Source organism: Calliphora vicina, chromosome 1 (genome assembly GCF_958450345.1).
Source record: "Calliphora vicina chromosome 1, idCalVici1.1, whole genome shotgun sequence".
Taxonomy (NCBI): domain Eukaryota; kingdom Metazoa; phylum Arthropoda; class Insecta; order Diptera; family Calliphoridae; genus Calliphora; species Calliphora vicina.
The window spans coordinates 51,110,803-51,124,376 of NC_088780.1; the positions used below are offsets into that span (position 1 = coordinate 51,110,803).

General features: G+C 30.2%; 4 protein-coding genes across 4 annotated transcripts; 2 read left to right on the forward strand and 2 right to left on the reverse strand.

Annotated features, from left to right (window-relative positions):
- Positions 1-1,784: 1,784 nt before the first annotated feature.
- Positions 1,785-2,899, reverse strand: nero (deoxyhypusine hydroxylase nero). Its single transcript, XM_065512700.1, has one exon. The coding sequence runs from the start codon at positions 2,802-2,804 to the stop codon at positions 1,902-1,904; it is 903 nt and encodes a 300-aa protein (XP_065368772.1). The 5' UTR covers positions 2,805-2,899; the 3' UTR covers positions 1,785-1,901.
- Positions 2,900-4,673: 1,774 nt separating this feature from the next.
- MAGE lies at positions 4,674-5,875 on the forward strand. The gene is made up of 5 exons (XM_065498509.1): positions 4,674-4,906; positions 4,987-5,182; positions 5,295-5,451; positions 5,522-5,594; positions 5,662-5,875. The coding sequence occupies exons 1-5, from the start codon at positions 4,730-4,732 to the stop codon at positions 5,749-5,751; spliced, it is 693 nt and encodes a 230-aa protein (XP_065354581.1). The 5' UTR covers positions 4,674-4,729; the 3' UTR covers positions 5,752-5,875.
- Positions 5,876-10,653: 4,778 nt separating this feature from the next.
- Positions 10,654-11,603, forward strand: awd (nucleoside diphosphate kinase). Its single transcript, XM_065512703.1, has 2 exons — positions 10,654-10,880; positions 11,141-11,603. The coding sequence occupies exons 1-2, from the start codon at positions 10,680-10,682 to the stop codon at positions 11,471-11,473; spliced, it is 534 nt and encodes a 177-aa protein (XP_065368775.1). The 5' UTR covers positions 10,654-10,679; the 3' UTR covers positions 11,474-11,603.
- Positions 11,604-12,726: 1,123 nt separating this feature from the next.
- On the reverse strand, positions 12,727-13,571 carry LOC135961214 (uncharacterized). The gene is made up of 2 exons (XM_065512712.1): positions 12,952-13,571; positions 12,727-12,888 (listed from the first exon to the last, which is right to left on the reverse strand). The coding sequence occupies exons 1-2, from the start codon at positions 13,566-13,568 to the stop codon at positions 12,768-12,770; spliced, it is 738 nt and encodes a 245-aa protein (XP_065368784.1). The 5' UTR covers positions 13,569-13,571; the 3' UTR covers positions 12,727-12,767.
- Between the last annotated feature and the right edge of the window lie 3 nt (positions 13,572-13,574).

Below are 13,574 nucleotides of genomic sequence, written 5' to 3' on the forward strand. Positions count from 1 at the left end.
CAGTCCATATTTCCATGTTTCTGATTAAAAGTTATATCGACCCCTTTGCGCGAAATTATCGTATGTCACAAATACAAAATTTTACAGGAGAGCTTTATTATTACATTTTTTTGCTTTTGCTGGTATCATTAATACCAAATTAAAAATGCTATACAAAAACCGATTTAGTAAATTAAATTTCACATACGTTAAAATTAAGCTAAGTAGTAATATTTCCATAAATATAGCGAAAATAGGTATAATATTTTACTATGTAAAAATGTAACATATGATAATTTCGCGCAAAGGGGTCGATATGATATCTTTAATTTAAGATATTTAAGATAACTTTTAAAATCTCGTTTTTATTGGTACCATTATTACCATAATTTTTGAAATAAAATAGATTTAAATTTCGAAAATCCCGAATTGGGTCCAAATTCGGTAATAATCCTCTATCCTATTTCGAAAATCTTTCAAAGTTATTAATTTTCATGTTTATTTCAAAGAATATCATCCTAACTACAAAAGTTTTACCCCCATTTACTCAATATCTGGTTATCGTTTTTTGTAACGATAAACCACCAATTAAAATTTTTTTGTATGAGAAATGTCAGTTTATCGTCACGATATGAAATAACCAGATATTGAGAAAATGGGGGTTAAAGTCGTTTTTAAGTCCATAAAGTTGACTATTATTTTAAATTTCGTACCATAAAACAAATTTCAAATATAATTTAAAATGTTGTTTTATTATTTCAAAAAAAAAAATTTTGGTTTTGAACTTTAATGTACATTTTGGTTTTGTTTTTTTTTAATTTTGAAATTTCTTTTTTTATTTAAATTCATTTAAAAATATTTTCAATTATTTGAATGCATACATACAGTGACTCACAGCTTATTTGATGCAGGTAAAATTATTTTAGAAAATCGAAAATTAGTCAATGTTCATTCAATTTATGAAACAAATTTTATATAAAATGTAATGATATACATATGTCCTATTATAATGAAAGAAAAAATAACAAATATCAACCAATCTAATTGAAGAAATATTAATGAAATAAATAATTTTCTCGTTAAAATATGCTCGCAGCTTAAATGATGCAGTGTATACTTTCTCTGATAATGAAATAACGGTGCATTCATTTTTTTCTGTTTAGGCGCTAAGCTAAGGTCATTTTTAAAGAATTTTTATAAAAAATTTATAAATGGGAGAACAAACTTCTGTTGAGAAAAGAAAATATGCGATTCATCATTTTAAACAGTGCAAAATCCAACGACAAATTTTTGAAATTAGTTCCTCAACTGTCCAGCACATTTTAGAAAGGTTTCGCCACGAAAATAGAATAGACGATAAGGGTAGATCTGCGCCAAATTAAATATTTATTGATGCAGATAAGAGAGGATTGTTGCTAAAGTTAAAGAAAAACCTAATTTAAGTGCTCCAAAGTTGAAGAATGAAGTTGTAAAATATTTAGGTTTGAAGGTTCCCAAAATAAGCCGTTGATAAATGCTGTCAATAGAAGACAAAGAATCGAGTTGGATTTCTTGAAACACAAGACTTCCCATCAGACCTGAAAAGGTTATATTTGCTCTCATCTGCAAAAAATAACAGACTTACAGAATGAAATGTCTTTGTTCATATGTTGTCGACAAAACTCGATTCTTTGTCTTCTATTAACAGCATTTATCAACGGCTTTTTCGGGGTCCTTCCATGAAAATTTGCCTCGCGCAGAACTCTTCATTACATTTTATATAAAATTTGAAAATAATTTTTTGAAAAAAATTCAATTTCAATCAATTTTTTTTTTTGGGTAGAATTGCATTTTTATTAGGTATCTTTAAATATATGTGTACCTATATATAAATATGTATGTACATAATGTTAATAATTAAAATATATATATAAAAGTCCAGCTTATTTATTCAAATTCAATAAACCATCAGCATATTGAAATTCTGGACTATTCTCGTATTCACACATATCCAAAGCAATAACACACGATTCCTTGACAACACGTTTTTCGTCCTCCGCATAGCGACTTAAAATATCAATACATTCTTCAGAGGCAATGGCACCCAACGCTTCTGCACACTCATGACGCACCATTTCATTTTCTAAACGATCTTCAAGATTTTCCTTTAAATACGGAATACTGCAAGGCTCTTGCAATTGGCCTAAAACAAAGGCCACCTCGTGTCTGAATAGAGCCGAGGCATCTTTTAAGCCCTGTGTTATAGCAAGGACGGATTCTTCGGTACGCATGTTGCGCAAACTAAACATGGCACGGTAACGATCAAATAAACTATTTTTGGGATCCAAGTAGATAGCTTTTAATTCTTCTACCGATTTAGTGTGTTCGACTGGTGGTGATGGATCCACAGAGGCATAGGGATTGCTATCTTTAACGTTCTGACCGCTTTGCAGCCATTTAACACGATCTAATGCAATTGTACAGGTTTCGGCTACCTCAACAACAGGATCATTTTTATATTTCTCCAAAATTGGTATTATATCTGCTGCTCCAATGGCACCCATTGCTTCAGCGGCCTCATGCCGTACCATAGGTTCTTGATTGACATCTTCCAATACTTGTGTTAAGATACCTAGAGCTTTTTTATCTTGCATTTGACCTAGACAGTACGCCAGCTCATGTTTTAGCAATGCTGAATCATCGGTAAATCCCCTGCTTATTTCATCTATAGCATCAGCACCACCAATATTTTTTAATGTAAACAGTGCCCGAAATCGTTCCTTCAATGGTCTCTCCTTATTGTTTAAAACACAACCAATTGTTTTTATTTGTTCTTGTGATACCATTTTCTTAGATTACTTATCGCTGGCTTTATATTTATTAATATGTATCTAATTATTTTTTATATTCTTTTGAAAAAGCTGCAATGTTTACTGTTTTTAATGAAATTACGAATGTCATTTGCAACACGTGAACACAATTACATTTTTTGTTTACGATTACTCCTTTTTTTCATTTCGATAACATGAAAAACAGATGGGCTGTCAAAAACAAATTGGCATCACCAATAATTTTATTAACCCTACGCCCAAAATACCAATTGTTTTGTGCCACAAGAACTCGTCGGCAGAATGACGAACACACCCAGTTCAAAAGTGACTCAACTCAAAATTAATTTTTCGGGTTTATATACTTAAACTATGCATAACACACTTGTTTATGGAACAAATCAAGATCCGCGTAACAGTTTATATTTTCATTATTTTTTTTTCTGTTAATATTCACATTTTCTGTGTTGCCGGCCTTCGGCCGGGTGAAGGGACTTTTAACTCTGGGGTGTATCGAACACCGGCTTCGCTAAAATCACTTTTTCTGTATATCAAAATTTTCTGAAGTACTATCATATAAAATCAAAAAGGAATTTTTGGTTCACAATATTAATAAACTGTACCATATTATATATCATATTAAAGGTATTGTGAAGCACTATTCAATGATACCCATAACGATCAGTTTGTTTTCCAAATATATGAGAAATGTACTATTATATGTATTGACTTTAAATTCATATAACTCTTAAACTAAGAGAGAGCAGGGAAAAATATTAACGTTTTTGTGCTATTAATTATGAGAGCTATCAACACCAAAGAAATTATAAAAATGCAAGCTGTTTCGCTGATCTTGATTTATACCCTTGTTTATATATAAAAAAATATCAGTGTATTTTGTTGCTAAAAAATAGTTATGTATTTCATTATGTTTCAATAGGTGTATATTTTTTTCGATTTCTGAAAAAATTTAATTTTGAGTTGTGTCACTTTTGAACTGGGTGTGCGATATGTGTTTATGTTTTCTCTATTTTCATTTAAAATAACATTAGAACGCAGACATCGTGCTGTTTAAATATTGCATATTATAGCGCGATAAATAATTTAAACAAACACAATTCTAATCAGGGATGAGGTTAGTAAAACAACTGTGGCATTTTTAGAACTATTGTATTGTATATGGTACCTGTTTGTCCATTAAATTAAAGCAAAAAAATTAATTGATTGATTGTAATAGAATTTTATTTATAATATAATTATGAAAAAAAAAATAATTTGTAACCCCGTAATAGTTTTTTGTAAAAAATAGTATTCTGTTCACCCTTTTTAGTTGAACAGCTGTTTTATGCAAACCAATCGATAATTTTTTGATACCATACTTGCAGTACTAAATATCAAAAAATTATCGATAGTATTACATAAAACAGCTGTTCAACCAAAACAAAAATTTATAAATTTTTTGCAATAAGAAAAAATTGGTTATTAAACAATAAAATTATTTTTAGGAAAATGCACAAAAGAAGCACCAATTTCCGCGCATCGGAAGTGTAGTTTTTGCTAGATGCTGTAAAAAAATACAGCGCTACAATAGAGTAAAAAGACAGACAAGCTGTCAAAAACATATGGTAGTTTATGAAACTTATCATTTAAAAAAGCAATGAAAAACTCATTTTCATATTTAAATAGAACTTAAAAATAATTAATATTAAAATACGAAGTCCAAAATTGGATCTAAAAGCCAAGTATTTTTAAAAGTCAACTTTTTTCATCAATTATAAAAACCAAACAAGTAGTACTCACCTAATATTCACAATAGCCACTATTGATGTTTTCTACCACTTTGTGCTATCAAAAAAAGTGAATAGCAATTAAAAAAAGAGGTAGACATAAACAAAATTTATCGCGCAAATAATTTATGTTTTATTTTTTAAACAAATATAAAAATGGAATCATTTTCGATTGATGAGATTTCCAATTATACCAATTCTATTATTACATTTGTAATAAACGGCGCTTCTACAAAATTACCACTAAAGGAAAAAGATATGATCAGCACCATAAATATCAAGGGCAAATTGTTTTACATGGCTTTGTCTCATGCAAAAACCGCATTAAAGGAGGTATATTTAGTAATAATAAGTATTTGGTAAATTATTTTTGGTAATCGTCTCTAATTCATAATTATTTATCTGTCTGGAAGACTTATGGCTTAATGTTAGCTGATGTTCCTGATTCAAAAAGTGGTAAGGCATATATTTGCCATAGTGAAGAACCCGGCTTATCGCTATTGTTATTTGACGAGGATCAACAGCGTCATATAACTTTATTATTTGTCATACTATCGTATCTATTTATGCGTGGTTCGGATACGCCACATAAAACCAAAACTACTGAAGGTTAGTTTTATTAATATATGTACAAAATAATCTATAAAAAAGTAGTATGAGTTCGTATTTTATTTTTATCCAAATCTAATTAACTAATATTTTACTAAAAATTTAATTTCAGAGGATTTAAAAACGTTTCTTGATGGTTTGCGCATTAAATTTGATGAATATCATCCATATTTTGGCCAAAATTTGAAGAAGCTTATAACGGAAACTTTCGTTAAACAATTGTACTTAAAACGCGAAAAAGATGTTAGTGAATTGGATTCGGAAACAAAGTATGTATCATCAGTAACGTAGAGAAACATCAAAATATATTATTTGCTAATAACAATTTCAACATATTAGGTTTAATTATTATTGGGGTTTTCGAGCACATTCTGAATTCGATAAGAAACTTCTATTGGACGCAACAGCAAAAGTGTGTATTTTTAATGAATTAGCTTTAATATGGTATTAACAGTTTATTTGTTGTTGTATTTTTTTAGATTTTAAAGAAACCACCAACTTTCTTTGTTGCAAAACATCAGGAATTGTATGGTAATGAAGATGTGGAAATGAGCAGTTCAACTAATTGAATTTATTATTATTTTATTGTTAATTTTAGCATTAGTTTTTTATGAATTAATAAAAAAAACGTATTTTCTTTCTTTAGTCACACAATAAACTATAGTACAACAATTCCCCAACAATATATAACAACATTTTAGGCATTTTAAGTCATTAAAATAATGCAAGAATTTACTTTAATTTATAATAGGCCAGATGTTAAAAACATATTTTTTTATACATAACGCTGGATGATGGAAGTCTCACCAAGTGGAAGTGATTTTGAATCTATAAGAAAATATTACTTTTCTTTCTGCAGCAAATACTGACACAATTTTCATGTTTTAAAGTAGCTGTTGAAATTAATACGGTTCTTAAAAATTAAAATATATGATTATTCTTGAGTTTTACATATCCATTACTTTAATAATGTTCTAAAGGCTTGTTAATCTATGATAAAGTCAAGTAAAATCAAAATTGACTAAACTTTAGTTTTTATTCGCTACTCCGAATCGTTACCAAATTTTCACCAGTTTATATTTATCCAGTCCAAATTCCCAAAGTTCGAATATTTTTTATCGGATTTGGTCAATATATACGTCATTGGATAGCATTTCAAAATGACTTACATGATGTATTAATCTTTAATTTGTTTAACCCATGGGTCAGAATTCAAAATTTTCTATTTATCCCTTTCCGCCCCAAGCAATTTCAAAATTTGCTAAAGTTTAAAATTTACCAAGTGAACTGCTTGATGAGCGGCTGCCCATGAAACCTAACCGTACATAATAAATTTAAATAAATGTCTCTACAAAATACGTAAAATGTTTATACATATCGTTACCTTAATATAGAAAGGCCATAACTAGTGTTTTATTAAGACGAGATTTTTTGGCTAAATATCGAAATCAACGAAAATCTGGGGGGTTACTCTCTATTACGATGCGAAAGAAAAATGGTACAATTGGTACCCTTTATTGCGCTTTCGCATCGCACAAAAAATTTGTTTAAAATGTTTTTATTTACAAGTTTTGACATTTAATTTTGTCATTCTTCGCTATTTTTTATTTTGTGGTACCAGTATTGCTTCTTTTTGCGAAAGCGTTTGCGTAGACGATACAGAGTACAAAATTGTATTCTTAACGCATTTACCTTTCGCATCGCAATAGGGAGTAACCCCCCAGGGCTTACAAAAAATATAACTCGTGTATTTTCTTTCTATATTAAGGTAACGAAATATCGTCGCCTTAATAAAACAATAGTGAATAATTTTTTTGTCATTTGAAAATAATTGAGTTTAAAATTTGTTTGTAACTAGACATCTAGAACAAAAGTAATATTTCAATTGATCTTTTGACCCACTTCGTGGAAGTAAAATTTCACCAAATGTTGAGCACATATAGAATGCAATAAATATTGGTGTATATGCTTATACACTATTGTTTTATTGAGTGGACGATATACTGTATACCAAGGTGTATCTAATAAGGTGAAGTCGAAAAGCCAGCTGACTATTTTTTGCTCGATTTGTTTTTTCACTTCTAGCTGTCAAAGTTTGTTTACATTTCTTTATTAATTTAAATTAACGTTTTTGTTTCTTTTAATAAAAAATATAAAATAGTAGAAAAGTGAATAATTGACAATATAAAAGTGAATGGAGTACTTATTGAAAGTAAATTTCACGTATTTATTTATTTTTACCCCTGTTTTTGATTTTTGCCGTCTTCTGTTGTTTAGCTGTTTGACAGCTAGCAAATAATTTTACAAAAACAAAGTACATGTTGTTTTTGGTAAAGTTGTATTTGTTGTAGAATTGGGTATACCTGTAAATAAATTTGCCTTGCTGTATACTATATTCGGTATAATCCAAAAAAAAAAAAAATTTAACAAAATTGTTAATGTTATTTTTTTTATCAAAGTTTTTTAATCTTTAAAGCAGTGGTAGACAAATAGAGGCATTTAATTTGTATGCTTTTTTGGGTAAAAAATAATTGTCATACTGTGTGTTAGATGAAAGGTATGCATTTTTTAACGTATCATATGGTCACATTTATTATCTTATTCTCGAGTTATGGCTCATTCAATCAAAATAATTTATGCGAAGCCATTCCATACCACATAGTTTAAAATTATTCCGCCCGGCCGTAGGCTTGCAATTAAGAAACAACATTTTATGACACTTCCGGCTGCCGGCTTTCAAGAAAACTTTTTTAATAGATGACCACAGAGTATGCTACAATTTAGGTATAATAATTCTTACCGTTATTTGGGATGCTTTTTATCGTATTTTAAAGCGATTTCGAATATGCTACAATTTAGTGTATAATAATTTTTACCGTTATTTGGGATGCTTTTTATCGTATTTTAAAGCTATTTCGAAAAAAAATTTAAACGATACCCACAACTAGGAAATATTTTTATTTTTTTATTTTATTTTTATTTTATTCAGTAATAAAAAGCCAATTTGGCCAAAATAATATGGACCGGTGACAATTTTTTTATTCCAAAATCACATTCCTATCCCTATTTTAATTATTTCCCTTGGGGGCCCATAAAGATTTGTTCCGTTTGTTATTACTTATATACATAATTAGATTATAATTAATCAATACTTGATAATATTTAATACTCAAATTAGATTAAGGTATTATGATTCGTTATTTGATGGAATTCCCTACTATAATCAATAGTTTTAATAATTCACAGTGATATTTCCCAATGAATTTAATTCACAATAGCTACTTTCGTCTAAAAGAATGCACACATTTTTTTTAAATAAAATAAACTGAGATAAATATTTATTACAGCACATAGAAAAACGTCGGCATAATATTCAAATATTTGTATTTTCATAATTTAAAATTATTTACAGATTAGCGGTAACGGTATTTAAAATTATATTGGTAACGGTAGCCAACCTTACTTCAAAACAGAATGAATACACACAAAAATATAAAATTATTGCAACGTTATTATAAAATTATCAGAGCTTATAAATTCTCAGATATATTTATCATTCTCAGATATTTGCATATACATATTTCTTTTGAAGTTATATATTTATTAAAAAAAAAAAATAATGCCTGATTTACATATCCGTCGGTTGGCGCTTTTTTCCTCTTTGTTTCTGAATTGTTAAAAAACACAATTTAAATAATAGGTCATATGCATGATGAGGGGAGGTTTCAGTTTTCTTCCTTAACCATCTAATGCCCAAGCATACCATATACAAATGCAAATATATCTGATTTTGAATTTCAAAAACTCATGAAACAGTTCCTAAAAAAACGCACTTAAATTATTTTAAAAAGCTTTCAAAGTTTTTGAAATGAAATATTATATTTGCATTTATTGGCATTTTGCGATGAGTGCCTTGAGGCATGCTTAAGCATTAGAGGGTTAAGTGACACATTTATTGGCTCATCTTCCAGCAATTTTCCTTCAGTTCTTTTTTTGCGTCTTAACAAATTGTTTACACATACATTTCCATTTTTCTCATTATTATCTATAGACAAATTAAATTTTTTCATATTACCATTACTTCGGTTTACAAATATCATCTCTCGACGCGATGGCAAATGTTGTGTTATTTACGATATTTTTTTCGAGCCATTTTGGAATTAAAACCTCACCCACAAAATCGATTTTTTAGTCATAATTTTCTCAAATTTTTATTACTATTTTTATAGTAAAAAACGGATTTTTTCCGTTACCGCAAATTTTAAATACAGATTCGAGCCAGGTTGATATATTGATAAGAAAAACTATTTTCGTTTTTTGGAAAAAATAAAAAAAAAATATCTCCAAACTATAGCGCGTTTTGTGCGTGAACTTTTTTGACAACCGCGAAAAAGTAATACCATTTTTTAAATAACAATCAATGGTCTATTCGACTATGCTAGGGCCATTTTGATATTTGCAAAAATGTCTTGAAAGGAAATTTTTAACCAAAGTATCACAATGGGATCAGTTTTGAATGGACCCAAGTGAGCTGCTTGAAGAGTGGCTACCCATGGAACCATACCATGGAACCATACCATAGAAAAAAAAATTTCAACACAAGTTCACATGGTTGTTAACAATTTTCTAACAACGTTGTAGCATCTTACAACCGTGTATAAATAACTTTAGTTGACTACCCCCATCTATGATGAAAATGAAATTTTTAATATTTCTAGAAAATATTGTCATTGTCTATATTTTAGTAACGAAATTGTTATTTTTGCATGAAATAGGTTTTCCAATATTGGTATCAACAAAATCATTTATATGAAAGGTATTTCTTAGATCTTTTCAACGCGATTGCCTTTTCCACGTTCAATTTTTTTTTTGACCTACATATATACCTTTTTTCATTAACAAAATTGTTTCCAAATTTGTCGTTGGTTATTTTATAATACACTCAATATTAAAAAAAAAATTCTTTGATGCTAGGGTGAAGGGTAAATAAAATTCGGCACAGCTGAATATAGCATTCTTAATTGTTTATTGTATAATGGTTTTAATGGACTTTTAGTGGACTTTACAACTACTATCTTATCTTGTTTAAATGTTACTTAAATACGCTTAACCCGTACACATCCTATAAGTCACCTTCACTCTAATCACAAGCAGTCATAGTCGGAAGCATTCACAATAAGAACAATGGCTATACACAAAATGAAGGTGAATTGTTGTTGCACAAAATTAGCAATACGTCATTTTTGTCGTCATTGTTTGCCGGCGACGAATTAATACAAGGTGACCTCAGAAGAAGCTGATTATTTTTTCTTCAGTTGCTTGCATGTTTGAACTGTCAAATTCACTAGTATTTGTTGCGGCCAATAATACAACAGACCCAAAAACAACGAGCAGACTTTGACAGCTTGGCATCAGATACAGAAATAAACTGCCTGTTGTTTTTGTACATGTTATAATTGTTGTCGTGCTGTCATTACCTTGTTTTGTGTAGCCCGCTATGAGACCGAAGAATATTGCTAAATTCATGATCGCAACAATTTTGGCATTCTTCTCTTTGATATCAAGCGCGATGGCAGCCAACACAGAGCGTACTTTCATCATGGTTAAACCCGATGGTGTCCAACGTGGACTCGTTGGAAAAATCATCGAGCGTTTTGAACAAAAAGGCTTCAAATTGGTAGCCATGAAATTCATGTGGGTAAGTAGTTGTGGAAAAATGGAAATTAATGCGTCTGAAAAGATTGTATAACCTTGAAAAAAAAATTAAATGGAAAAATGTTTTAAATTGAGGTTATGTGCAAAAAAGATATGGCCGACATGTGTCTGTTAAAATGAAAAAAAAAACTATACATACAAGCCAAAGAATAACATACAATGGTTATGCTTTGAAACAAACAGAATGATTTATTGTGTTTACGTGTACTAATTAATAATTTCTCTTCGTTTATTTTTTTATAGCCCTCCAAGGAATTGTTGGAGAAGCACTACGCCGATTTGTCTGCTCGTCCCTTCTTCCCCGGTTTGGTCAACTACATGAGCTCCGGCCCAGTGGTTCCCATGGTGTGGGAGGGTTTGAATGTTGTCAAGACCGGTCGTCAAATGTTGGGCGCCACCAACCCTGCCGATTCTTTGCCCGGTACCATCCGTGGTGATTTCTGCATCCAAGTCGGTCGCAACATTCTTCACGGTTCCGATGCTGTTGAATCAGCCCAAAAGGAAATTGCCTTGTGGTTCAATGAGAAAGAACTCGTTGACTGGAAGCCCGCTACCGTTGACTGGATTTATGAATAAACTGTAAACTAGTCTTCAATCAATGAAAATATGCTATATAGCAGGCATTTTTGTGTTTAGTTATTAAGCAAAAAAGTTCTCAACAATTCCATAAAATAAAAAGAAAATGCTTTTATAAAAAGTTCCAAAATATTTCTGAGTTTTTATTTTCTGATATATAGGTAGTTGGGAATATAATGTATTATTTTAAAGTTAATTGTCCCATTTAAGGATTTATGAACAAAGACGTATTACAAAGCACAAAATGGCGTACTATTTTCCAATGACACACCTTAATCGTATCGTCATTCTTTCGAAGTCCTTTGGCTTCATATTTATATTCAGTATTATAATACAAAGTCACTCAGCCAAAAATATAAATCAGTAATATACATACATATTTATACAAATCCAGAGTTCTTAAATAATAATTTATACCTACATATAGATTTTTAAATTCAATAATCAATAACAATCCACAACCAGAATTTGCTTCCCAGCCATAATACGCAATGAAAAAAATGTATAAAATATAAGTAACAAAAAAGTCACAAACACCACAATGTCTTACACAACAATAAACATTCCCCCGACAGTACCGTAGTGACCCAAATTCTCTCGGCCAAGGACTGCCAACTCACCAACCACTTGTGCTACAACACAACAATAAACAAGATAATTTGTATAGGAACAATGTTCTTATAGTGGGATATGAGAACAAATTGATAAGGGTAACATAGGGATCCCACGACAATTGAAACTTTGCTCCGGAACGAACCGAGTCTCACTCACCCAAAGATTGTCAACTCAGTGAAGCTGTATCAACCAGACATTTTTCCCATTGAGAAGAACTTTCGACGACAGCAGAGAAAAATAGACAGGAAAAATACCACACAAGGAAAAAGCTAAATTATCCTTAATGAAATCATAAAATAATGAGTCTATTATGGATAGCAACCGAACTAAAGTTGCGTTGTCAGTTTCTGTTGCTAAATTGGAATCAGATATTTGTGTTTGACAACGGAACTGAAGTTCGGCTGCTATCTATAATCGACCCATAATATATTAAATAAAATTCGGGAATGAACAATCTAATATTGGATCTCCGTTCCGGAATGACCCGAATCATATTCGGCCAAAGATTGTCAACTCAGCGACAGCTGTACAAACCGATACCTAATATTGTAAACAAACCTCACAACCATTTAACTATACTATATTACTAAATTAAAATTTTAGCTGTATAGGTATTTAAAGATTATTCACACACTAAATCTATTTATGCATTGAAAATCATTTTATTGAATTATAACTATTAAAGACTTGTGGGCGCAATATATGGTCGCCATTGTTCCTCAGCTTCTGTGTTTGGCAATATCCAACCAATTGGTATAGGGGATCCATATTTATTGTCTATATAAGAGTCCCAAATTTGTCTGAAACAAATTAAAACAACTTTAATTAAAAAATGTTCGATTGTTTATTATTCATTGCATTACCTTTTTCTTATAAAGTCCTGTAAGTCTGGCTTGTTGTGGAAATAAGTTTTCTCCGGCGGACCAAACAATACTTCATTCCATTGTTGTTGAATTTTAACATCTTCTGAAGTTTGTTCATGCAGTTTGTCTTGCAATAAACAATTCCAGATGGACTTCAATTGGCGTAATTTTAAAGAAAATTTATAGGTTTCTGTTGAATTTTGTCCACGTACTGAATGCAATTGTTCCAACAATTCAAACGTCTGTAAAAAGCGTTGGCATTCTTTAACACTTTTAAATTGGTAATGGGTTTTTGGCTTAAGTTCTCTTGAAATAGTAGATGTAATTTTCCCAACGTTTGCTTCAGACTCAATTTCCTTATTTACCACATTGATTTCTTTCGTTTTTCTAAGTTTATTTAATTTTGTTTTATGTCTTTTTCTTTGCCTTTTGTTCAGATTAGTTTTAAAGCCTTCTAAAGGCAAGTTTTCCAACTTGTTTAATAAATGTTCGGTGTTAGTTTTAAGCTTTAGCAATTCTATTTCGTGACCATCATAGTTTGCAAATTGCTGAAGATTATCAACAATTTGTTTAATGTCTAATTTAACCTGAGATACTTTACTATAGGGAGCAGTCATAATTGC